Source organism: Archocentrus centrarchus, chromosome 12, assembly GCF_007364275.1.
Source record: "Archocentrus centrarchus isolate MPI-CPG fArcCen1 chromosome 12, fArcCen1, whole genome shotgun sequence".
NCBI classification, from domain to species: Eukaryota; Metazoa; Chordata; class Actinopteri; order Cichliformes; family Cichlidae; genus Archocentrus; species Archocentrus centrarchus.
This window is the reverse complement of record NC_044357.1, coordinates 6,668,813-6,694,707: the sequence shown is the minus strand read 5'-3', so window position 1 is coordinate 6,694,707 and position 25,895 is coordinate 6,668,813. Positions and strand designations below refer to the sequence as shown.

Sequence of the window (25,895 nt, the reverse complement as noted above, 5' to 3'; positions counted from 1 at the left end):
AGAAACATGGGCTTCAGTGACAACCATCCTGTTGGGATTCAGAAAGGCTGGAATAATTGGAACTGCAGCTGACGACGAGTCTGACTAACGCGACACAGAAGAGGAAGCGGCGCTTCGTCTACGGAGTGTACGGAATTGTTTAGAAGTGACACCGAGGATGAAGAATTCAATGGATTGATGGTTTGGTTTAACTTGTTAGTATGTTCTTTATGCTATGGTTATCTGAATAACTTAATGTTACGTTAACATACCGAACACGGTTAAACTAGAACAAGTTCACTGCTTGATGAAAGAAAAAGGATCACATCATCTACAAAGTACTGAAGTGATCCACCAAACTAGAAACCATCCACCACTTAGCTATGCTTCAAACTACCACTTCCAAGGTGCAATGAATATCCTCTACTATTTAGACCCATCTGTTCCAAATTATGGAAAAAACATGATTTCTCAGTACAAATACAAATAAAAAAAAAAAATCAGACTGGTAAACATAAATGTGCATGGGTGGTTTTGTTATCAGGGTTAAACAAACATTTCATTTAAAGAAAAAAAACTAAACGAATGAGGATACAGAATGGGGAAACCTCTGGAACAAACACCACTTTGCACCTTTGTCTTACATGAAAGATTAAATCAGTCTTCGTTCTTATTTTCAGTCATTTGGCACTGAAAATCTCATTATAAAAGTACTTCTCGCACCTTTTACACCACCATCAGCGCAGGTGTAACATTTATCTACCCTCTACTTCTGAAGGTTTTTCAATGCCAGTCTAAATTTCTCCCTTAATAATTACTGATAAAATAGAGATTTCAAAACAATGTATATGCACTGAGACTTCATGAAATATACCTATGGAGACATCCTCTAAATTTGACCCCAAAAAAAAAAAAAAAGCATGTAATATCTTGTTTAACACTATCTAGTTTTGGTTTTCAAATTTACTGAAATTTACAATAAACTAGACTAATATAATGTAATATATTAAAGGGACAGAATTAGCTTATTAAAACAATGCCAAGCATTAATTATTAAAAATGTGGTGGCAAAATTTGCCTATGCAGTTGGGATAAGGTTCTATTTAAATAAAATTTTTAAAAAAAAGGCAAGCATGTGGTTTATCTGAAATGAGACAGAGGACAACAAGGTTTACTGAGCTAAGCCTGGAGTGACTTCTATTTCTTACACGTTTGACATTGAATCATTTTTCTTGCATCGATTATGCTGTAACATGAATTGCACACTTTAGGAAAATAGCTACCATTTCATTCTTATGCTAAATTATTAGGAGACTTTTTTTGATTTACTGCTTCCTTTATAGCTGGAGTTTAAAATTTACACAGTAGTATAAAAAAATTAAAATTTTTGCTTTACTTAGCAAAAATGCATCTTCAACAATAATCCAATCCTACACACAACTGAAGTGTATCATTTGGATTTTAGATGATCCGGAAACCAAGAAAGCTCATTCGAAAATGATGCATAAATTAAAAATACCTTTAACTAAGTATCAGGAGTAACTTGAGTGGTGTAATAGGTCTGATTTTTGCATACTGTAATATTTGGGAAAGGGTCATGATCTTTCTGCCAAACTGTAAGAAGGTGGTGGGGAAAAGCACTTAATACTGCCCTTTCTTTGTTAAACGCTGCATTACCAGTCTATAGGGTATAACAGGTATCTCAAAGTGAATTTACACTTTTAATCACAAGTTCTCTATGCAAGTTCTCAAAAGCCAGCCAGGTGCACAAGATTCTCTGATATGTAACCCTCTCTCCTGCTTAACATCTTTGTCTATGACCTATGAAAATTGCCATTTCTAAATTTTGTTAATATTTATATTTCTATTTATTTAGTGCTTTAATAGACTAAGCAGAAGCGAGTCAATAAAATTATTTTGAGCACATAAACAGATAAAATGTCTGTTTGGTGGAGAGAGAAAAAAAAAATCTGCATATCATCCTGTCACTGAAATGTCCTTACCAGTGAAAAAAAAAGGAAAAAGAAAAAAAAGACTTTTTTTTCATGCATTTTTAACCTGGAAGTCTTTTAGAACCCAGACGTGCATGTTTTGTTGCTTGCAAACCTTATCAAACAAAACCAAAAATAAATCCACATTCCTGAGGGCTCAGTGCATTTAAAGAGGACATATTATACCCCATTATAACAAGTTAATGCAGGTCTTACATATCCCCAAAGATTGTGTACTTTAAGTTTCAGCTTATACCCCCAGTTTTCAGGGTACTCTTTCTGTGCCTGTAGCTTTAAATAAAACAGTGCTGCTGGTGCCCAATCTCCTTTCAGGAAGAGACATTAGCACCCAAAAGGAACAGGCTGTGGTAGAAGGTGCAAAAAGTGCATCATTCTGATGCATCTACCTCTCATTTCACATGCAATATAACTGAAATCACACACAATCATTGGTTGTAGCTTATGAATATGGAGATTTTGTTGATTTTAACAATGCAGCGCACTAGCTTTAAAAAGTGGCTCGTAATTGACGACAGGTTACAAGCCAGGTTGTAGAGTTAGACTTAATATTTCATACCCATTCCCCTGTCTGTAAACAAAAACTGAAAATTATGCAAATGAGGTCAGCTTTACTTGGATTTAACCATATTAAAATGCTCAGGAGAGATGCGAATGGATGTAAGGGCTCACGGTGAGCCAGCTGAGCTTACACTGAAGCAGTAAAGGTGACTTGAACACAGTTACCTACACCAGGGCTTGTCTGCTCACCAGTAGAGGCTGTGTGTAACTAGATGTGATCTCTTTGGGAATAGATTTAGCATAATATGTCCCCTTTAAAAATCAAAGTCAATGACTGAGAGCCCTCACTTCACGTCTGATATGTAACTAAATAAAAGGCATTCAACAGAAAGCATGTTACTGTCTCTGGGTTTTTGCTTCCAGGGAAGAAGAAAAGTCCTCAAAAACATCACACTGTAATTCTAGTCACTGCAGCATTTTGGCTTGTCACACCTGCAGCAGTCTGCTTGTTTAGCATTATACAACACCATGTCACTACAGCGGCCACTGAGACACCACAGCTACCAAAAATAGCTCCAAGGATGTGACACAACATCTTATTTGTACACCTTAACATTAAGGATCAAAGGTATCCAATAAATAAACCATGTCATTTTTAAGTACCATTTTCTCCTCTTGCAACATGGCTTCAGAATCACACGCTGCTACATTTACAAAGTGCTCAAGACGGGGCTTCTTCACCATGGTGCAAATTCCTCAGCTTCCTGTGAGGGCAAGAGTGGAAAAGGGCTCAGAAGACCTGGGGATGATAAAAGTTGAGAAACAGTTTGAGAATCAGCAGACCCTTAGTAGGAACCTCAACTCCAGCTCTGTGATCTGGATTTATAGCTGTTAAGAGTGCATTATTCTTGGCCGCATATCTTTCTCTCTGTTGCTTTGCTGGCCATAAGGAATTTATGAGCTCATGGAGCGGAGATGCTGGAAATGTTTTGTGTTTCAAAGACAATGCCTTCCAGTAAACTTACCCAAAGTACACTGAAACACATCACTAAATACAACTCTGTGTACATGTATGGGGATGTAGGTTTTTAATAAGGGAAATATACAGTACTGTGCAAAAGTCTTGAGCCACCTCTCATTTCTCTATGTTTTCAAGGAAAAATTGTAAATAGGTCCAGAAATGCACTGAATCGTGCAAACAAACATGGAACTGTATAAGGCAATTCTAGCGAGCTTGAGATATTTAGTATGGCCACCATTATTCTTCAGCACAACCTGAGCTCTCTGAAGCAGCTTTCTTGTACTTTCTTTAAGTAGTCCTCAGAGTTCTTCCTTGGATGTTGGCTCTGTCAAGATGAACCCTTTTAATATATTGGCAGTGTGTTTGGGATCATTTTTATGCTAAAAAGTGAAGCGGTTACCAATCAGATAGTATTACATGGTGGATCAAAGTCTGATGATACTTTCCTATGTTCATGATTCCATCAGTCCCAACACCACTTGCTGGAATGCAGCCCCAGACCATGACAGAGACTCCCTGTTATACTGCTCTCCTGACTTCCTCTGTACACACTGACAACCATTAGAAAACATTTCCAAATTAGAGTCATCATTCCATCAGACCTGTTGCCAATGATTTTCAGTCCAGTTTTTGTCTATTTTGGCATACCTTAGTCTTTTCTCCCTGTTTTCTTTCCTTAAGAATGGCTTTTTGACAGCCCTCCTTCCACATACACTACTTCTGATGAGGCTTCAGGAAAAACCAGATGGTTCAGCTGAAGTGCCAGATGTATCTCTCAGGTCTTGTTTTCAGGTCTTTGTTGGATTTTTTTTCCCCAGTTTCTTAGAGACATTGCTTTCAGATACTGTTCATCTGCTGTAGATAGTTTTTTAAGTCTACCACTTCTTTTGTCCTCCACTTGTCTACTAGTACTTTGACTCTTTGTTGGTGCAAAAACACTATTTTATGTCTACCAAACCATGTTATTATTGGCATTTTTTGTAGATTCAACTAAAGAAATGGGAACAAATGATGTGTTTTTGTGACAGGCTGCTAGTTTCAAAGTACCTAAAGAGCCAGCCATCCATCCATCCTCTTTCGCTTATCCACATTTAGGTTAAGGGGGCAGCAATCTAAGCAGAAAATCCCAGACTTCCCTCACCCTTGCCACCTCTTTCAGCTCATCAAAACAAGCCAAGTAAGAGATAACCTCTCCAGCGAGTCCTGAGTCTGCCGCGGGGCCTCTTCCTGGTGGGACATGGCCAAAGCACCTCACCCAGGAGGCATCCTAATCAGATGCCCAAACCATCTCAACCAGCTCCTTTCTATGTGGAGGAGAAGCGGCTCTATGCCATGTCTCATGTCCCTGTTGAATGACCCACCACCTCACCCTGTTTCTAAAGAAGAGCCCAGCCACCCTTCAAAGGAAACTCATTTTCACCGCTTGTATCTGTGACCTCATTCTTTCCGTCACTACCCGAAAACTATCCACTAAAAAAAATAACAAAGTCTGGCTTCTTGGAAGCAAAATGTAAACAAATGAGGAGAGTCTCAAGCTTTTTGCACAGTTCTATAAAGGAAGGAAAGTGTAAAGATTCCAACCTCTCTTTATCTCAAAGTGCTCTTGTCTCTGCCTCAATCTTCCTCTCTCCATGAAGGGTGTCAGGATCAGCTGGGGCCACCGTCTGTCTCACTGCAATCTCAGGGCCTCCGCCATAGATTCCCAACAAATACTGCCAAGTCTCCTCTGAGATCTGACCATAGTCTGCACCTGGGGTGAAAAACCCAAATAATGCCTGAGAACCGTATATCACCTTATTTTCTACCTTTATGCTCTTTTCAGCCTCCTGAGATTTACCTTGTTTTAGCTGTATATGTCCTCCTTTCATAACACCAATTTTACTGTTGTCGATGGGACCGGGCGGCTCTGGAAAAAAAAAGTATTTTGTAGAGACACAAAGATGAAGAATACGAATGCACTACTGCTCATCTAACCGTAGCATCGTACCATTGTCTTTGCCCTTCACAAAGCTCTCCCACTCTCTGAACCACTGCATGCTGATACACAGGATCACTGTTGGAGCTTCTTCAGCCTGAAACTCTTTGTTCAGCTACAGACAAGAAAAAAAAAAAAAAAAAAAAAATGCTCATTCAACACAAAAACACATTAGCACACAGGTAAATCTTTGCAGAACACACACACAGTTACCTTGATGAAGGTGTCTATTTCTGTTTTTCTGCGTTTAGCCAGAGCTTCAATCTCCACCTGACAGATTGCACACATGTAGAGGTGGTTCACTGCTGGGCCACCTCCAAAACTAAGAACAGGAAGACACCAACATTTAACAGAATGAGATGGTGACAGATTAACACATCATTTAAGAAGCAATTATAAGGCCTTTTTTTTGGCCATTACATCATTGCAGAGATACATGTCAACTTTAAATAGGCGCTGCTGCCTAATATAATCTAAGGGGGGGTCGAGGAAAGCCTTTAAATACATTACTACATACCATATTACCACATAAACCAATGTCAGGATGCCACTGCGGTGACAGAGCAGTTTGCAAAATTTCCACCCTCCCAGAATGCGCTATTATTATTACAAAGTGGAATTATGTGGGAACCACAGCAACTCAACTGCAAAGTTCCAAACCTCCTTACCTGTTGTAAAGGTATTCCCACACATTCTGGGGAACAATCACAACCAGATCATCTATGTAGTGGTATTTATTAGGCGGGATCCCTGCACAGAGATAAAATACATTAAGGATATTAAAGACAGTACAGCCATGTTTTTCAAGACATGTAAGTGGCCAACTTTATAAAAAATATTTACACTAAACAATTCTTAATTGTAGACTGGCTGCTTCTTAAACCACACTGTCCTGCTCCTGTGTGGTAAATATGCAACACGTGGGTTGTGCAGGCTTTAGAGTCATTTAGAGGTGCCGTTAACTGAGCTGAGGTGTGCTGAGCCATGTAAGTAAAGCAAAGCAACTATTTCCGCTGCATGTATATTAATATGCAGTTCTTTACATTCTTCAGGTCAGCTGCTCAAAGGTTCTGGTTTGTAACTTTACAGTGATCCTCCAGGGACACATTCAGTAGATTTACGTGCTGGTCAGTAAGTAAGGTTTATGGAGGTCTGTATATTTTCTCACAGCTGTGATTTTTTTTTTTTTTTTTTTTAAAGAAAAAGGGGCTTTAATTACACACCGCCGTGCTGACAAAGAAATGTGTGATTGCTGATGGGGCCTGGCTCGGCGAAGGTGTTGAACTTGTTAAGCCATTCTCTGGAGATGTAAAACTGCAGCAGGCTGGGCTCCTTCATATTGGCCAGAGCCACCACCTTCTGCCTCTCTCTCACAGACTCCTCACTACTTTTCCTGCATCAGTCCAGGAAAAATAAAGTCATTAAACACATCTTGGATTCATTAGTGTAGAGTCAATGCACTGTAAATGGAGTTCACTTGTGCTCACCTATAAAACAACACATACGCCTCTGCATTCTGCACCACCGTCTCATGGACCTCAGTAACATACTGGTCATCAAACTCGTACCACTGGCCATTGATTACATTCTGACAGTAAGCTATGTAGTGCCCACCTGCACCCATAAAAAGGATGAGAAAACATTTCAGTGCCAGAAGCTGATCAGATATACATTTGCACACTCTGTGAGATACATTAACCATGAAGGAAATAACATGTTAACAGGAAACACTGCGGTCTCATACTTCCTGCAGTGCCGTGATGGCAAATGACTGACAGTAAGTCGTAAGTGGTAACTTGTGATGGACTCTCTTTAGCCAGGAAAGGTCGCATGTCGAGGCCCTCGAGCGGGAAGGACACGTGGCTGCTTATCTTGAACGAATACATGACCTCGTGCCGAAAACGTTTCAGGTGAATGCACAGAATCTATGCAACAAATACACAACAAACAACCCCCATTAAAGAATAGATTATGCAGCAGACCACAACTTGTTATCTTCAGAAAGAAAGAGATTTAAAAAAAAAAAAAAAAAAAAAAACTGCACCTCTGGAAGTCTAAGCACTTTGCAATATTTGACACCATTTCTCAACCTGTAGAAAACAAAACACTGTAAATAAATGCATATAAATATCCTCTTTTTAGTCAGGGTTATATTTTCAAGCATCTACTTTTACGCACTTTTTACACCTCTCACAGCTGTACATGTTGTCCCCTGGGAAAAAAAAAAGAAGAATGGAAATGTAAATTCTGAAGTGCTAAACTCTGCTAATATTAGAGGATATCAGAGTGTTGTTTACCTTTGAGTTCATCTGCAGCAAAAAAGGCAGCAAGGCAGTCCTCTAGTGTCACCATGGGCCCCCAAAACCAACTGGGGATACATGAGACTACAAACCTGCACAACACAAACACATGTAATCACTAATACTACAAACACACACAGGCGTTAGTATGTACACTACAGAGTGGGCTAGAAATAGACTGATGTTAAAACTAAGCAGCAAGCCTCTTTAAAACTGCAGTTCCTTGAATGGCCACTTGAGGCTGGCTCCAATGTGAGTTGAAATTGTGTCTATTGTATTAGGATTTAAGGTTATTAGGGGAATGAGCGCTTTGTGTGACTGGTGGGTGCCAACATTGCAGACATCTCCAAAGGCTTTGCATCAGGTAATTAAAGCTTACTCAAGTTACTGGACCTGTTTGCAGCATTGATCCCTTTTGGATCATTTGAAAGCAATTATCTGGCAATAACACATCTGGATGTGTGATTAATTGGAGTAACAACTCAACAAAGTGCACTCCAGTTCTGGAGAGTGAAATTTTAGTATTTTAACTGCATGTGACTTCTTTGTATTTTCTATGCAATGCTCCCATACATATACAGAAACTACTTCCACACCAAGCTTACTAGTGTTAGGTCAGACCTGGGCACTGTATGGCTCACAGGCCACATCCAGCCCGTTGTCTGCCCATGTCTGCCCCCGCAAAGTAAATGGGGAATTAGGCATTCAGGGATGGAGCAGTCAAGACCAGCTTTTTGATTTCCCAAAAAAAGCAGCTAAAGGCAGTAAGCCATTCTTTTTTCTCCTTGGCTCCTGGACAAAAGCAGTCATGTCCATGACACAGTCCAGTTACTTTGTACATGGGATAACAAGAGTGTGAAATTCTTGAGAAGCTGGAGTGATTTGTTCACAAAGGTAAATGCATGCTTGGATAGGCCGGGGCTGAAATGGGACAAACTGGTAGGTGTTACAGCTGATGGCTCTCCAAATCTGACAGAGATAAATGTTGGACTTTTGAAGCAGAACATAAAGTGGCTAAAATGAACTGAAACAGCTATTTTTCCATTGTATAACACACCACAAGCCATTGTGTAAGTCACTCCTAAAAATTAACCATGTTGTTGATGTTATAATTAAACAGTTAACTTCATCAGGGCAAGAGCACTGAATCACAGGCAGTTTGCTGCACTTTTGACTCACTACAGGCAGAGCACTTCACGTCAGTATCACTGCTGGATTCTTCTCTCAAAGAGGAGAACGTGCCTCACATAAGGAGACATTCCCAGGAAGACGCTCTTTGGATAAAGATTCTCAGAGCCAAACCCAGAGACGCGTCCTCTCGGTGACCTCTCTGCTGTCCTTCACACTGAACCTGATTTAACGGACTTTTTCAAGCCCAAAACACACTAGATTTCTCTCACTGTATAAGAATAAAAACTGCAGATGAAGTAATTAAACTACAAGCAAAAAGCACTTGGCTTAAAGTCAATAGTCTGAAATTTAGAAGAAAAAAAAAAGTTTTTAGGAATGTTGAATAAATAGTGATAAAATTGAATTTTTACTATGTCTATTTCACATTGTAACATCTACTCTTATCAGCAGCAGTTCATAAAGAGATCAAATTAATTGAGTGCAGCTCATTGGAGCTGCCCTCCACAACAGTCCCAGTTTCTCATGGGAAAATTCTCCGTCCACCCCTGCATCAGCTGATAACAGCATTGTAAAAACATGGCCACTTCTGGTTCCTTAATATCAAGACTGCAACAGGCATGAAGATTAAAAATCCAGCCTTTGAAACAAGATGTCACAAACCATACAACTATACAACATGAAGAACCTTTTAGCAGGCAGAGTGTATTTACACTTCCAGCAGACAAATATGATCTTTTAGCTCTGATCTTATTTGCACTCATTCCTGAGGGAGATATCAGGCTCTTTAGTTTCTGGATGCTCTCTACCCACACAGTGCCAACTTTGTCCTTCTGCTGTTTGGTGATGACCAGGTAGTTTGCAGTGGAGTTATGACATTTCTGAAAGCACCACTTACCAATGTGACTGAACCCAAACAGTAACCTTTTAAGCCAGAAAACAAAAACACCAACAAGCTCAAAGATACCGTAAGTCTGCAGAGCTAAATACTACAAATACTCATTTGCTTCAGTGCTATTATAAAAACAATGGAATAGCTTTTTGCGGGTAAATGCTTATTTTGCTGAAAGGTTTAGCCTGTGCAAACTATGCTGAACTGTCTTCAAACAAGTCAGTTCATCATAGAAAACTGAAAAAAAAACATGCATGGGTACTACTGCATGAGTATTAACGGAGCACGCCCTGCAAGCGAAGATAACCCTACTTAAAGGAAGTTTCATGCAAGTTTCCAGCCCTCTTCTTTCAGTAGGTAATTAAAATATCTGTTGTTACAAACCATGTACAGGCCTTTAAAAAATAAACATCACTTGGGCCCAGCACTGAAAACAGTGTCACGGAGTACGTTATCAAGCATTTCAGAGCCCTGCTTACCAAATCTCTCCACCCTAATGTTCTCTCTACTTGTGCCACACACATATTTTCATTGGTTTATGAAAGAAGTCAGCTGTGATATCTCACTGCTTCCTGTAACTATCAAAGTGATCGAAAAACAGAAAAGTTTTCATCTGCAAAACACACAACAAGATTATAGATCTGGCAAAAGTTTCACTTTTGTCATCGTCCATATAATGCTCGACCACACACACACACACACACACACACACACACTGGAAAAAGATTAAATCAAACTAAATTCACACATCAGAAGCCACATTTTATTTTGTGCTATCAGGAAAAAAGCAGATTTTCAAAAGAATGACAGCCCACTACTTCCTGTGTAAAATGATACCCTATAGGGATGTATAAAACTTATCACCAAAGACATCTGAAGATAACGTTGAAAGGAAACCACAAATCTACTGATAACATCAAAGCCTATCAGTAAAATCAGCATACAAAATTCTGCAGAATTCATGCACAAACAAGCTCACTTCTTCTCAGCCCAGTTCACTGACCGTCGTATGGAGTCCATGATGTAGGAGATCCAGCCCTGTGAGCCGTAATTGTCGGGGCACACACCAGTCTTGACCGGCAGGTTCTGATGGATGGACGAGTGGAGCTTTGCCAAGTCCTCTTTACCAGGAATGGGGAGGGATAAGTCTTGGAAGGTTTCCACTGTAGTTGAGACCTGTAACAAATTCAGGGAACTAGTTTAAAACAGCATGTCTCTGGCAGTAAAAGAACAATTATGCATATTTATTTTAATTATTATAATCACACAGAAAAGTCTGAATAATATTGAAATTCAGTCAAAAAAAGACATTTAATTTAAACCTGCTTTGATCAGTAATATAATATTTAACAAACACATTTTGTTTTGGGTTTTAAGGATATACTCTAGCGTCCCCTGGTGTCTAAATGTGTGAACTGCATCTTACCCTGTCACATGTCAAACACTGGACCAGACTGAGGATCGAGCCATCGAAGATGTCGGAGATCACGCTGCGATAGTGAGACTGCTTTTTCTTCCTGGCACTGAGCAGCAGCTGAGCTGGAAGAAACATGATGGGAGGGAGGGATGACTTTGGGGGACAAATGCTTGACTGGGACTAAAGACAGCCACCTTAAGTGAAGTGCTCATGACTGTGTACACTCAAACTGAAAACTGTGGTAGAAGGTTCACACTTTAAGGGGCATTAATAGAAATACTGTAAATCTGAATTTAAATCATCATCCCTTTCAAACAGAATAACAGAAAAATTGCCAACCACATTAAAAAATTATAATAATAATCATAAAACTGGTAAACTTTGAGGACAGGAACTGCAGGTTGTGTTGTAAAACCTTAGTGATGATGATGGCGACGATGACGACAGTGCTGTTGAAACCTTAGCTCCAGGAGGATGAGTAAATAGCAAGATACAGCCTGACTGAATTTCTGTCTTATTATCTAAGATGATGAATAAATATAGGAAACTTTATTTTCAATCCTATAAGGAAAAACAGAAAAGTTAGCACACGCATAAAGAGGTGACGAACTGCTTCCCCAACACAGAATCAAAATGATTCACGAACTCTTTACACACATTAAAGATAAAACATTACTAATCATGTCCAGGGGTACTTTGTCAAGAATTTCAGAGTCCTTATCAACTCAGAAAATCTCTCCAACCTGTCAGTACTAGCCTGAACCTGGATGCTCTCCAGGCTCACACGCCCATTTTTATAAGTTTGTCAGAGTAATGCGCAAAAGTCTTGAGCTTCCGCTCGTTTCTTTATATTTTGTTAGGAAAATGGGAAACAGGTGGAGCAATTTAATGAAACACATGCAAAGCTACATGGAAATACACTATATAAGGCAAAAACAGAGTTTGCACAATTTTAATGAGTTTGAAAGTCAATATTTATTACTTGTACTTTCTTTAGTCTTCAGGAATAGTTCTCCAGGCTTCTTGAAGGGCATTCAAAGCTCCTCCTTAGATGTTGGCTCTGTCAAGATGATCCCACACTGCTTCAATAATGTTGAGGTCCAGGCTCTTTGGAGGGCAATCCCAGACTGATACTGTTCAGTTGTGTGTTTTTCTATCCAGGTATGCTTTTACTGCACTCGTAGTGTGTTTGGGATCATTGTAATGCTGAAAAATTAAACCACTGCTAGTCAAATGCTTTCCAGATGGTACTCATAGTACTTTCTGAATTCACAATTACAGTAATCCCTCGCTACTTCGCAGTTCGCTTTTCGTGGACTCGCGAATGTTTATTGCAGTATTTTCGCTGTTCCGTGGGTTTTTGCGGTACTCGTTCTTCACATGCGTAGCACGTGTTGTACAGTAATGTATATATTTGGTGTATAAGTTTGTGGGGAGGGTTTATAAAAACTTAGTGTGTATAAGTATTAAAATAAATATAGCGTCCCTACTTCGAGGATTTTCACTTATCGCGGGTGGTTCTGGAACGTAACACCCGCGATAAGTGAGGGATTACTGTACATCAAATTTGACAAGACCCCCAACACCACTGGCTAGAATGCAGCCACAAACCATGACAGAGCCTCCACCATGTTTTACAGATGCTGTAAACACTCGTGTTGTACCTCACTCATCTACATCTCATATTTAAATTTTGGATTTGAAGTATGTCAAACTACTTCTTGTGTAGTTTGACATAATTCAGCTTCTTCTCCGTTTCCCGTTTTTTAAAAATGGTTTCTTGACCGCCGCCCTTTGAGACCATTTCTGATCAGGCCTCAGCGAACAGACAATCTTGCGCGCTGGATGCATCTCTCATCAGGTATTCAGTGGATTTTTTTTTTTTCCTGTTTCTTAAGGACATGACTTTCATGTCAGTTCATCTGCTGTGGATAGTTTTTAAGGCCTGCTACTACTTCTTCTGTCCTCCACTTGTCCAGTTTCCTCAAATCCTCAAAGAACACACTGCACAGCCTACTGAGGCATGCCAGGTTTTTAGCCGATAGCTCTTTGGGAATCATCTTGCTGGTGCAAAATTACAACTTTATGCCTGTCAAACTATGTTATAGTTGGCATTTTACATTAAGCTAAAGAAATTGGAATAAATGTGTTTTTGCAACAGGTTGCTGGTATCAAAGTGCTTCAAGATACAATTAAATTTGTTTCTTTGTTAAGCTGCCTGTTACATGTAGAAACAAAACTGTGGGTCATTCCTTGAGTTAGATGCTTTTTTTATGCTTGAATGGTGCACGGGTTATTTCCTCTGTAGAAAATACAGAAAAACGTGCTTTTCAAGCAAAATAAATCTAAACCAATATTAATATATCTACAATAGGCCAATTTTGAATGATAATATAGCTGGCCAATACATATGTTTGGCTCCAGTCTACTGCCATGCTAACAGATCTATTAGACTACACCTTGAGACAATGAAATGACCCAATGACAATGATCTTTATCTCTATATTAAGTAAAGATCACGGCATGATATGAATGTCCAACCAAATGTCATGACAATCAATCCAATAGACATTTACATCTGAATCAAAAGCACTATTGACAATGATGTCATTGAAGGATACACTGGCTCAGCACAAAGATTATTCATACCAAACTTTGGGCCACCTCCACCTCAGAGTTAATGTGATATACAGTGCCTTGCAAAAGTATTTGGCCCTCTTGAACTTTTCAACCTTTTGCCACATTTCAGGCTTCAAACATAAAGATATAAAATTTTAATCTTTTGTGAAGAATCAACAACAAGTTGGACACAATCGTGAAGTGGAATTAAATTTATTGGATGTGTCAAACTTTTTTAACAAATAAAAAACTGAAAAGTGGGGCGTGCAATATTATTCGGCCCCTTTACTTTCAGTGCAGCAAACTCACTCCAGAAGTTCAGTGAGGATCTCTGAATGATCCAATGTTGTCCCAAATGACTGATGATGATTAATAGAATCCACCTGTGTGTACCGTATTTTTCGGACTATACGTCGCTCCGGAGTATAGGTTGCACCAGCCAAAAAATGCATAATAAAGAAGAAAAAACATATATAGGTCGCACTGGACTATAAGTCGCACTTTTTTTGGGGGGGGGGGGGGGGGGGGGGTGATAGAATCCGAGACTCAGAGCACAAATTCCATCTTGAACGGCAATTTAAAATAATAATGGATTAAAGAACAGGACGAACACGGTTACACCTACGTTATGCTAACGTAGCACATTCAGCTACATGACGCACAACGAACACGTGTTCGGTATTGTTACGTTGTAAACACACTTCCAAAGTCGGCGATATTCACAACAAAGGTCGTCTTTATTAACAGAAAAACGGCTGCTGTAGGCCACAGCCACGCCAACCACAACTACAACAGCGGAACAGCAACACACACACAGGCAAGCTCTCGGTCTTTTTCTCTCTCTCCATGCTGCCTTCACGAACCTCCCGAACAGTCCGAAATCCCACAACATCAACACGCTCTCTAACTAAGAGAATCGCTACAGTATGTTAACGTAACATTAAGTTATTCAGATAACCATAGCATAAAGAACATACTAACAAGTTAACCAAACCATCAATCCATTGAATTCTTCATCCTCGGTGTCACTTCTAAACAATTCCGTACACTCCGTAGACGAAGCGCCGCTTCCTCTTCTGTGTCGCGTTAGTCAGACTCGTCGTCAGCTGCAGTTCCAATTATTCCAGCCTTTCTGAATCCCAACAGGATGGTTTGTCACTGAAGCCCATGTTTTCTTGATCCATCCAATGACTTCCAGGAAAGTTGGGTGGCGCATTCTCCCAGTTGCCGTTAAGCTGTGCTCTCCGTCCATCATCCACTGCGCCCACAGGTTACGCAAGACAGCCTTCAAGCTGCAGTTCACGGAGATGTCAAGTGGCTGGAGTATTTTGGTTCATGTGTTATAAATGTCACATATACGTCGCTCCGGAGTATAGGTCGCACCCCCAGCCAAACTATGAAAAAAAGTGCGACTTATACTCCGGAAAATACGGTAATCAAGTCTCCGTATAAATGCACCTGCTCTGTGATAGTCTCAGGGTTCTGTTCAAAGCGCAGAGAGCATCATGAAGACCAAGGAACACACCAGGCAGGTCCGAGATACTGTTGTGGAGAAGTTCAAAGCCGGATTTGGATACAAAAAGATTTCCCAAGCTTTAAACATCTCAAGGAGCACTGTGCAAGCAATCATACTGAAATGGAAGGAGTATCAGACCACTGCAAATCTACCAAGACCCGGCCGTCCCTCTAAACTTTCATCTCAAACAAGGAGAAGACTGATCAGAGATGCAGCCAAGAGGCCGATGATCACTCTGGACGAACTGCAGAGACCTACAGCTGAGGTGGGAGAGTCTGTCCATAGGACAACAATCAGTCGTACACTGCACAAATCTGGCCTTTATGGAAGAGTGGCAAGAAGAAAGCCATTTCTCAAAGATATCCATAAAAAGTCTCGTTTAAAGTTTGCCACAAGCCACCTGGGAGACACATCAAACATGTGGAAGAAGGTGCTCTGGTCAGATGAAACCAAAATCGAAATGTTTGGCATAAAAGCAACACAGCTCATCACCCTGAACACACCATCCCCACTGTCAAACATGGTGGTGGCAGCATCATGGTTTGGGCCTGCTTTTCGTCAGCAGGGACAGAGAATATGGTCAAAATTGATGGGAAGATGATGATGGGAAGATGGATAAATTTAATTCCACTTCACGATTGTGTCCCACTTGTTGTTGATTCTTCACAAAAAATTTAAATTTTATATCTTTATGTTTGAAGCCTGAAATGTGGCAAAAGGTTGAAAAGTTCAAGAGGGCCAACCTGGACCAAAGCTGTGGACTGACTGACTGACAGAACAATACCATCATTGTTGGATTAAATATGTAAAACATTAAGAAACCTCCGATTTGGTTAATTTACTTTTTTGTACATGCCACTACTCATGGCTTCCAATATGACCTTTACAACTGTCACACGTCAGAGTGGTAAAAATGTGCTTGTCTGAGGCAAACGTCCATTAAAACAGACACATCTCGAATGACCAATGAAAAATTCTCACCTTTTTTGAAGGAGTATGCAGGCCCTGAAGAGCGGAGAGGGCTGGAACGTGGGGGACTGGAGGACAATTTGGGATGCATCTCTTGAAGGGTGCGCACAGGACTACAGGGGGTGGACTGGGGCTGGGTCATCGATGCTTCATTGTCTGGCTCTAGAAAGCAGCATATTAAAAATACAAAATTAACGATAACTGATTAAAGATAACTGATGGCATTCTATGACTTAATAACACATTATATAATCACTGTAGTCCTGCTGGTCTTGTACCTGAGCTGTTGTTGCTCGGGACTTGACCTTGCCCTGTATTAGATGCCTGTTGGTTCTCTTGACTTTGGACTTCAGTGTTTGTGCTTGGTGCCAACTGTTCCTCATCCTCCGACCTCCTTTCAGGACCCCCCTCCTCAGCTGCTGTGTCCACATCAGCATCTTCATCCATCTCTTGTGAGCCTCCACGGAGTGGGGAGCCAGGTACCCTCCTTTCTTTAAGCCTCTCCTTCTCAGAGATCACTGGACCACTACTGATGTCCCCCATTCCACCTGTCTGTGACCTGACCCCATCACACTCATCCTGGATGAGCAGCTCACTCTCACCCACACCTCCTCCCTCCCCCCGGTCACTGCTAGAGCCAGAGTCACAAGAAAGGAATTCATCCTCAGACGGGGAGCGATCTCCGTCTCTTCTGTCCTCCCCGTCATTTCCATCACTGCCCACACTGCACTCCGTCAGAGGCTCCTTCAGCTCTTCATGTAACTGGTCCATCAAACAGCGCAGGAACTCCTGAGTGTCCTGGAGAACAACAACATCTTCTATTAACTCAAAGCAGGGTGCATGAATAGGGCTATATTCACAGAGATGTAGCTAATACATACACATCTGTAAATACAAACAAAAAGACAGAAATACTGGAGTGACGATGTCTTCCCTGTAACACAAAATCATTTTGCACATTAGGGAGATCCTGTGCACCAATCACACGCCCTGAAAACAGCCAAAAATGCATCACAGCAACAAAGCAAAGCAACAAATCCAACATGAACTAATCCAGAGAAAAAATAACAAGAAATTAGATTGGTGATAATTCAGTATTGGGAAAATTTCTGCATTTTCTCTTTAAAAATAATAAGACAAACTCAAAGTCTGATTGAAGTTTTTTCCCCCTGTCTGTGCCTTCTGAAGGACAACTGAGTTAAGACAGACAAAGCCTTCTATCTTTTCAACATTCGTGTATGCTGAAGATGTGGAATAATATAAGTAAAGCCTGTGTTAGCCCAAGTGCCAGATATCTTTTAGATCAAGCAGCCTCTCAGAAATGAAACTTATTTGCTTTCTTGCTAAGTCTGTACACTTATACTGTACATTCATTACAGAAAGCGACAGCTAAAGGTCAATTACCTTAGCACTCAGTAACAGGGGAAACAGATAGTTGTACTTGTTTTGTTCTACAAAACAAGAGAAAAGTCCATAGGTGATATTTGATGAGATTAGTTTCTCCCTGCTTCCTGTCTTTATACTAAAAGGAAAAAAAGTGCATTTCCTGTTACTTTGCCTAATCTTAGACAAATATTAAAATTCCCCTCCCTAAAAAAAAAAGATCTCTCATTTTAAGGAAATGTTTACAGTGTTTTCAAGTTTGTCAGAACCAGAACCTGGTGGTGGTGCGAGAAAAATAAATTAGGCTGTAGAAACTAGGACCGTATCAAGATGCTGTTTAAGGATACCAGGTGGATGCCCCTACCTGCTGAGCATAACCGCGAAACATGGGGTTCACTAGTTTGATGCCGTGGGACAGGCTGGTAGGGACAACATAGCTGGGCCTGAGAGGGCAGCAGTAATGAGAGAGATGTAATTACATTTACTAGTCTGTAGTCTAATTTACAGATAAATATGTGACGTTTCAATTACCGTTTTTTATGCCAGAGTTCTGAGATGAGTTTCTGGTAGCTCTTACACAAAGCAGGCTTCTTGTCAGTCCTTACCAATCCACCACAGTCCAGGAAGAACTGAGTGAGAGGAGGGCTGGTGAGGGGAGAGATGGACAAGTGAGGTTAAAGCTCCACCTACGCTTGTAGTAGATGTTTAAAAAATGTTTATTGTTGATTACCCTGATTAAAGCCAAAAACAAACTGATCAAACATTTTAACCGTGAAACAAAAACCTACTAACTGGTCAGAATGGGAAAAGAGGAAGAGTACACACCAGTTAGACAGGGCCTGAAGAGCTGCATTCATGTAGCAGGAATTTCCAATATTTTTCATTCCCGTCAAGCCTAAATAATATGACCACAAAAAAAGAAAAAAAACAGTTTAGATGTAAACTCTGCTGTACAACAAGTCGAACAGAAAGAACCACTTCAAGATCTGAATTTAAAAAAAAAAAAAAAAAACAGGACGGTAACTAAACAAATGTGGCAGCCTTGACCACTTCAAGGATGGATTTTTCCCCTGGATTTATACCTCTGGGTTTAAGCTCATCTTCTTCTGATTCTGAACCTTCTTCTTCTGCCACAGCAATCGGTACTGCTTTTAGTGGGTGACCTACTGTCTGTGGAGCTGTGTCCTAGGAGGATGACAAATTGATATTATGAGCATCCTGTCTGTGTGCTTTCTAAAATTTAAATTCCACAAGTAAGGTAATAACATGTGCTCGGCTGAACTCATACCTGCTCTGTGGCTTTACAGAGGTGGGGTGCAGCAGGTACGGGCACCAGGGCCGGCCTGTGCTCCAGAAACACCTCCCGCTCGCACACATAACACCAGATCCTGAACGTTGTCAGGTTCACTGTAAGGTTGTGCTTCTTAGCCTAAAGAAAACACACAATCAGTTGGTGGACTTCTGACAAAAGGGGGAGGGCTTGCAGGTATACTTAATGTGAAAAGGGTTTTACCTGTGCATGCAGGGTGCTGTGATCAGAGTAGGACTCTCCACACCCGACATATGGGCAGTCGTTCTGCAAAGCAGAATACAAAGCACTGTGTAAGACAGGATCTCACACCTTTTCCAAAATCAATCAGCAACCTTTATTGTTTTCCTTGGTTGAGAGGAACAGTGTTTATAAACCACATTTATATTCCACAGTAATTATCATTTACCTGACCCACTGGTCTCAGATGATATAAACTAAGTGCAGTGCTGCAGTGTAGGCTCAGAGGTTAAGCCACCTTTTAACGTCTAAGCTAACTTTTAAGAGACCGATTTAAGGCATTTAACAGAATCCAAGTCCTAACCTTACCTGCAGACAGGCCCACAGGTTTGGGCCACCAGCTCCACATGACTGACAAGTTCCCTGCAGGAAATATTAACAGGGTGTATTAACACACTTTGCATTAGCACACCACAGACTTTCTGTATTATTGCAGCTCAAGCACTTATTAAAGCTATCAACCAAAATAGGGCATATTTGACAGCACCTCTACTTTATGAAAACCCCACCTTAGATTTCTGGAGAAGGTCCTCCTTTGTCACCTCGCCTATTGAATCGAGGTGAGGACAAATGTCTTGTTCAGCCATAGCTACCAACTCTCTTCTTCTGGTGGACCTCTGCAAACATGACAGGGCATTAGAAACACGAGTCTACAGAGAAGAGGCTGCTGTAAGCTAACGCTAGCTCCATCACCTCAACACCAAACACGACCAGCACACACACACATCACACAGACCTGGTCTCTGGCTGATAACGCAAACGCAGATAAATCTGCAGCTGCAGTTTGTTATTACCGTGAAGACAACAATACCCCCCCCCTAAATAGAAGCTGTCAGCCCTGCAAAGTAAAGGCCTTCTGTTCACCCACCAAAGCTCACAAAGCATCTCTCGGCTGCAGCGACGTTAGAAAGGACTCACAAACAGAAGCGGCTGCCACGACGCTAATGCTTATTATACATCTTCATGCAAACTGTTCATGCTCAGTGCGAGAAGGTGACGGTATGCTAGCAAGACACCGAGGAGGAGACGCGATAACCCGGCAAGCCATCCCCAAACAACCCCACCACCTCCATCCGCAGCGAGGCCCGGCACGGCACGCACGACCACTGAGCACGACGTCAGACTGAAGGAGGCTACGTCAGCCCAAACCACTGCTAGGACAGTAGATGCAAATTAAACTCAATTAAAAGATTAAGATTGTTTTGTTTTGTTGTTGTTGTTTCTTCTTGTTTTTTTGGTTTTGTTTTGTTTTGTTTTGTTTTTTGTGTCCTTGTTTTTGTTTTATCTTAATTATGTGTCTTTATTAATATTTACTTCATTACATTTGTAGATTGATGTTAATAAAAAGCACCAGTGACCAGTTTTCATAAATGCCCCTGTTTACGGAAGTGACATAATGCTGTGCGTACGTCAGAGGTACGTAAGTTAAATGGGTCCCGCGAGTCCACTGGTTGACTGTTCCATCACCACAGATACAGCGCCGAGGAAAAAACATTTTCCCTTCTTCCTCATATATTAGTTTTTTTGCATATTTGTCACATTTATGTTTCAGATCAAACAAATCTTAATTTTAGACACAGGTAACCTGGTTACATACAAAATGCATTTTTTTAAATGATAATTTCATTTAATAAGGGAAAAAGCTATCCAGTGCTGCCTGGCCTTGTGTGAAAAAGTAATTGTCCCGCTTATTAAATCATGAATTAACTGTGAAAACCACTTTTTTTTCTTTTTTTTTTTGGAAAGCTGGGTTCAATTTTACTAACCACACCCAGGCCTGATTTCAGCCAGACCTGCTGAATCAAGAAATCACTTTTAAAAGAAAGTGATGAAGGCTAAAAATTCTCAAAAAGCAGCACATCACGCCACAATCTTGTCCAGTTTCCTCAGATCTAGCACACCACGTTGAACTATGCCAAGCTTTCAACTATTAGCTCTTTGGGCATCACCTTGTCAGTGCGAAAATAATATTTTGTCTGTAAAACTGTTATCTTTGGCTATTTATTCCCATTTAATAAACTAAACTAAAAAAGGGTAACAAACTGTATGTTTTTGCAACAGACTGGCAGTAACAGAGATACCATTTTTAACTGGCTCTTTGATAAGTTTCCTATTATGTGTAGACACAACACTGGTGGTTGAGTTAGGCACCTTTTTTTTGTTGTTTTTTGCTTGAACAATTATATAATATAGAGTTAGCTTAACAAAAAACACAAAATAAAACAAAACAAAAATTCCTCTGAAAATAGACACTAGGGCTGGACTGAAAATGAGTGAAAAAACAACCAATGTCCAAATGAAAGCTTTGAAAGACCTTCAGAAAGCCTGGAGAGCTGTTACTCATGACCACTTTAAAAATTCCTAGAAAGTCTGGCTCCTTGGAAATCAAGGGTAGATGAAGACTTATCACAGTACTGCAAATACTAACATGATTCCTAACTATGGTCAACAAAGACTAAAAATAAAATACATATTTTTGTCGGGGATTTCAATTATTCTTCTTTGTTTTATTAATATTATATTTTTTTATTGATGAATACACAGTCTGAGAGAGAAAAAACTGAACTGCGGATCTCTCAGAAGATTGCTGGACAGGATCTGATGAAATCTAATTTTACTCTGCTGTCCAACCTCTTAATGTGTCAAATGCTGTTGATGGCTGCACAACACAATCATTTATGTCTTGTGTCTTTTTAAATAACTTTTTAACCTGCTGTCCAATGTTGCATTTTTTTTAAATAACCCCTCTTATTTTATCTGTGGATTTGGGTGGCAAGACCTGTTGTACACAATTACGAGGATCAACAAAATAAAGTTAAATTGACTGTAATTTTTTTTTTTTAAAGTTAGAAAACTAAACTAGAAAGGCATAGTATGATATTGCTACACCTAAAATAGTCCATGTTTTGTAAATAAAAAATTAATATTATTTTATTTTATATATTCTGCACTATGAAAGAAACATATGATGTCACTTACATATACACACAGTATTTTTGATTAATGTGTTTCAAGCTTGTTTCGAGGCATTTATAATTTTATCAGTACGGCGAAGAAAATTAAAACAAATCGCAGTCATTCATACTTCTTGCAACACAGATTCCGAGTCAGCACCACGCTTTTCTAAAACCAAAGCTTGAGGAGGCGGGCAGCTGTAAAATCTGACTCCAGATCGGCGCTATTGGAAGCCACGTAACACGCAGCAAGCCTCGCGGTATTTACGCTACCCAGAATACCCCGGTCTTCCTTTCTGCCTGAACCGACATGGTGGGTACATAGCTGATCTTTGTGGGGAAATACTTAAGCTGTTGTATCTGCTCGCATCCTTCTCTGCTTTTAGTTCTTTATGCTGTAGAATGTGACAATGAAGTCCTTCAACCCTGTGTAGGACCGTGATGTTGATATTGTGGTCAGATGGTGTGTTGTTTATGGCTAAAACTTAGTTAAACTGGCCGATGTGTAACCGGTGCTAGCAGTGCTGTGCCTGTGAGGGGCTAAAGCTAAAGTCGATGAACATACGTGTTTCAGGAGCTCATTCTCTTTATTTTGTTTTTCTATTTAATTGTTTAGACGTTAATACATAATGTGATCAGTAGAAGTACAGTGGGAGGTAATACTAAAGGGAAACAGTATGTATGTGTGTCCGGCTAGTTTACACGGTAGCATTAAGTGGATGGGCCCGAGCGTTAGTTGGTACCAATCTTGCATTGGGCTCCACATTTGCAGTAATTCTGGTGTTTATTTAATGTGTGAATACGTAATAAGTACTCAAGGTTTTATTGGTACGCCAGGCAGCCTCGATCGGTCTTTAGCTCCGGGTAAATGACATGCTTTATGTGTAGAGGTGTAGCAGCATGGGCAAAGTCATGCTCTCGCATTTGACTTTCATTTCTGATTTTGCTTCAGCGCTTTATTGTATTGTGGCTGGACTTAAAAATTATTTTCAGAGAAGTTGGCATTGGTAGTGGTTAGTGCTTAGTAAAGTGGAGCAGTGTTGAAAGTTTGCATGTGAAATGACATGTTTACAACTTCAGAACGGCACATTAGGATAGAATATGAATCGGTGCTGTCAAAATTACCTGTATTTGTGCTTGTGTAACATGCTGCTCCTTTTCCACAGCCTAAGGGAAAGAAGGCTAAGGGGAAGAAGGTGGCACCGGCCCCTTCAGTGGCCAAGAAGCATGAGGCCAAAAAAGTAGTCAACCCCCTGTTTGAGAAGAGGCCCAAGAACTTTGGCATCGGTGAGTACCCACAGGTGGCATTTTTGGGCGAGCTCCGGTCGTACTGGTGCAGATGATGTAAAAGAATATTTGCTATCTTAATACCATTGATGACAATCTTCCCACCAAGATCGCTGATGCACATTCAGTTAACAACAAAATGAGGATGTACCTGTGTTTAGTGGTAGATAAATAACTTGTTGTTGTTGTTGTTTACTACAGGCCAGGATATTCAACCAAAGCGTGATTTGACACGCTTTGTGAAATGGCCTCGTTACGTCCGCCTGCAGAGGCAGCGCGCCATCCTCTACAAGCGTCTGAAGGTGCCCCCTGCAATCAACCAGTTCACCCAGGCTCTGGACCGCCAGACTGGTAAGAACCAGCAAGTGTTTTTCTTTCGAATGGCAGGCTGACAAAAACCTGAGTATTTGAGCGTTTGTCATGTGGGTTCTAAGAACTATTTCACTTTGCAAGTGATGTGAAAGAATATTTGCTATCTGACCAGTTATGTGGACCATTTCCACCAAGATCACTGATGCATCTGTTTGAAATCCTAGTTGCTCTGCAGTTAACACAGCATGTAGCCACACTTTGGTGGTTGAAATTTTAATGCACTGTGTTCTTCCACAGCCACTCAGCTGTTCAAGCTGGCTCACAAGTACAGGCCAGAGACCAAGCAGGAGAAGAAGCAGAGGCTGCTGGCTCGTGCTGAGCAGAAGGCTACTGGAAAGGGAGATGCCCCCACAAAGAGACCCCCCATTATCCGTGCAGGTGAGTTTGATAGACTGGATGAAGCCCCACATCTGTAAAGCTGCACGTTTAATGAAAATTATTTTAGTATGTGATTATTATTATTATTTTACTTAACACACTGGCCTAATTGGTAAACTGTAGGTTTGCTCTTAAACATCTAGTTTGTGCTGTGAACGTGTCATTTTCATTTATTCATACATTAGAAGCCACCTTGTTCTTGTTACTTTAGCCTCATCTAACTTGGCCTCAATGCAGTGATGACCAGAATTTCTTCACCTGAAACTTGCCTTGATGTCTTTTGAGCTTTTTAACCCTGAGCATTGGCCAAAAAATAATGAGATTTTCTGGACAAAGTTGGTAGATCGTAAGTTGTTAAAATTTCTTTGTATTTTTTTTTTTCTTTTCCCCTCCTCTGCAGGTGTGAACACAGTCACCTCTCTGGTGGAGAGCAAGAAGGCCCAGCTGGTCGTCATTGCCCACGATGTGGATCCAATTGAGGTGAGATTGTTGCAATATTATGACTGTATTTTTGGTCCAGTTTAGTGCAGAACGTGGTCACTGGCAATGATGTCTGAATTTCTTCACCTGAATCCTTTGTGTGGATCAAAACATACGAGCTTTTTAACCCTGAGCACAGACCACAAAGCGAGTTTTAACTATGAAGTGCAATGTCAGCAGTACCGCTTCATGGATAAACTCAACATTTTTTTGGCCAAGATTACTTTGCAGTTAAAAATTGTCTTCCTGAAATATTAATACTTGATCCTGTGGTCCCCTTGCTTTTCCAGCTTGTGGTCTTCCTTCCTGCTCTGTGCCGCAAGATGGGTGTCCCTTACTGCATCATCAAGGGCAAGGCTAGACTGGGCAGACTGGTGCACAGAAAGACATGCACTTCACTGGCCTTCACACAGATTAACCCGTAAGTTTGCACATAAACTGAACTGTGTTCAAGTTTTAACAGATAAGTTTGCCAGGTGCTCTTAGTAGTTCATGTTTGATGAGGAAAAAAAGACGTGATACTTGGGGAAGTTTGGGGTGGGGGGCTTCTACTGCAGTTGACTAATTGATTAGGTATCAAATTTTGTAGGAATCTGAAGTAAAACTGTCAGACAGGCATGTGTGTGCTTTGAGTTTTGAAAATGTGGTCCTCTGTGTAAAGTGTCAGTACTGTACTGACGGGCTGTTTTTCCCTAGTGAGGACAAAGGTGCACTTGCCAAGCTCGTGGAAGCCATCAAGACCAACTACAATGACAGATATGAGGAGGTGAGTAACAGTTACTGTGACAGTGTTTACGTTTCACAAATTGTACAAATTTTAACCATTCGCAAACTTGTTTTCCAGATCCGTCGTCACTGGGGAGGTAACATCATGGGCCCCAAATCCACAGCACGCATCACTAAGCTGGAGAAGGCAAAGGCCAAGGAACTGGCAACCAAGCTTGGTTAAATTGTTTTGGAATAAAGGAAATGTATGTCCTAAAAGAAAAAAGACTGCTGTTGTTAATTTTCAAACTAAAAATGTTAAATTGCAGTTTTGTTTTTTCAGCACAATGAGAGCAGGAATTGTAAACATGGAAAATGAATGATGTCATTTTGTTCGTTTGGATCATAGATTAAATAATAAGTAATAATTAACTGATAATCCCTTAAAATAGAAATGACTA

The 25,895-nt window shown here is 40.5% G+C and overlaps 2 protein-coding genes and 4 non-coding genes across 6 annotated transcripts; 5 read left to right on the top strand and 1 right to left on the bottom strand.

The window, feature by feature from the left end:
* Window positions 1-354: 354 nt before the first annotated feature.
* On the bottom strand, window positions 355-20,528 carry LOC115788976 (ubiquitin carboxyl-terminal hydrolase 20-like). The gene is made up of 25 exons (XM_030742115.1): window positions 20,127-20,528; window positions 19,768-19,875; window positions 19,568-19,621; window positions 19,223-19,285; window positions 18,998-19,138; window positions 18,792-18,894; window positions 18,535-18,604; window positions 18,241-18,354; window positions 18,074-18,152; window positions 16,605-17,124; window positions 16,339-16,488; window positions 11,232-11,344; window positions 10,809-10,981; window positions 7,783-7,877; window positions 7,664-7,697; window positions 7,530-7,575; window positions 7,230-7,410; window positions 6,973-7,099; window positions 6,709-6,878; window positions 6,154-6,235; window positions 5,699-5,807; window positions 5,498-5,600; window positions 5,348-5,416; window positions 5,092-5,260; window positions 355-3,288 (listed from the first exon to the last, which is right to left on the bottom strand). Exons 2-24 carry the CDS (start codon window positions 19,843-19,845, stop codon window positions 5,103-5,105), a joined length of 2,832 nt encoding a protein of 943 aa, XP_030597975.1. The 5' UTR covers window positions 19,846-19,875; window positions 20,127-20,528; the 3' UTR covers window positions 355-3,288; window positions 5,092-5,102.
* Window positions 20,529-22,490: 1,962 nt separating this feature from the next.
* LOC115788990 (60S ribosomal protein L7a) lies at window positions 22,491-25,720 on the top strand. The gene is made up of 8 exons (XM_030742132.1): window positions 22,491-22,525; window positions 23,379-23,499; window positions 23,701-23,850; window positions 24,109-24,249; window positions 24,650-24,729; window positions 25,020-25,150; window positions 25,426-25,495; window positions 25,574-25,720. Exons 1-8 carry the CDS (start codon window positions 22,523-22,525, stop codon window positions 25,676-25,678), a joined length of 801 nt encoding a protein of 266 aa, XP_030597992.1. The 5' UTR covers window positions 22,491-22,522; the 3' UTR covers window positions 25,679-25,720.
* Window positions 23,547-23,620, top strand: LOC115789863 (small nucleolar RNA SNORD24). The gene has a single exon (XR_004020737.1). It is a non-coding gene; the product is annotated as a small nucleolar RNA SNORD24 (small nucleolar RNA).
* On the top strand, window positions 23,947-24,018 carry LOC115789865 (small nucleolar RNA SNORD24). Its single transcript, XR_004020739.1, has one exon. It is a non-coding gene; the product is annotated as a small nucleolar RNA SNORD24 (small nucleolar RNA).
* On the top strand, window positions 24,481-24,553 carry LOC115789861 (small nucleolar RNA SNORD36). The gene has a single exon (XR_004020735.1). It is a non-coding gene; the product is annotated as a small nucleolar RNA SNORD36 (small nucleolar RNA).
* LOC115789859 (small nucleolar RNA SNORD36) lies at window positions 24,791-24,867 on the top strand. Its single transcript, XR_004020733.1, has one exon. It is a non-coding gene; the product is annotated as a small nucleolar RNA SNORD36 (small nucleolar RNA).
* Window positions 25,721-25,895: the final 175 nt, after the last annotated feature.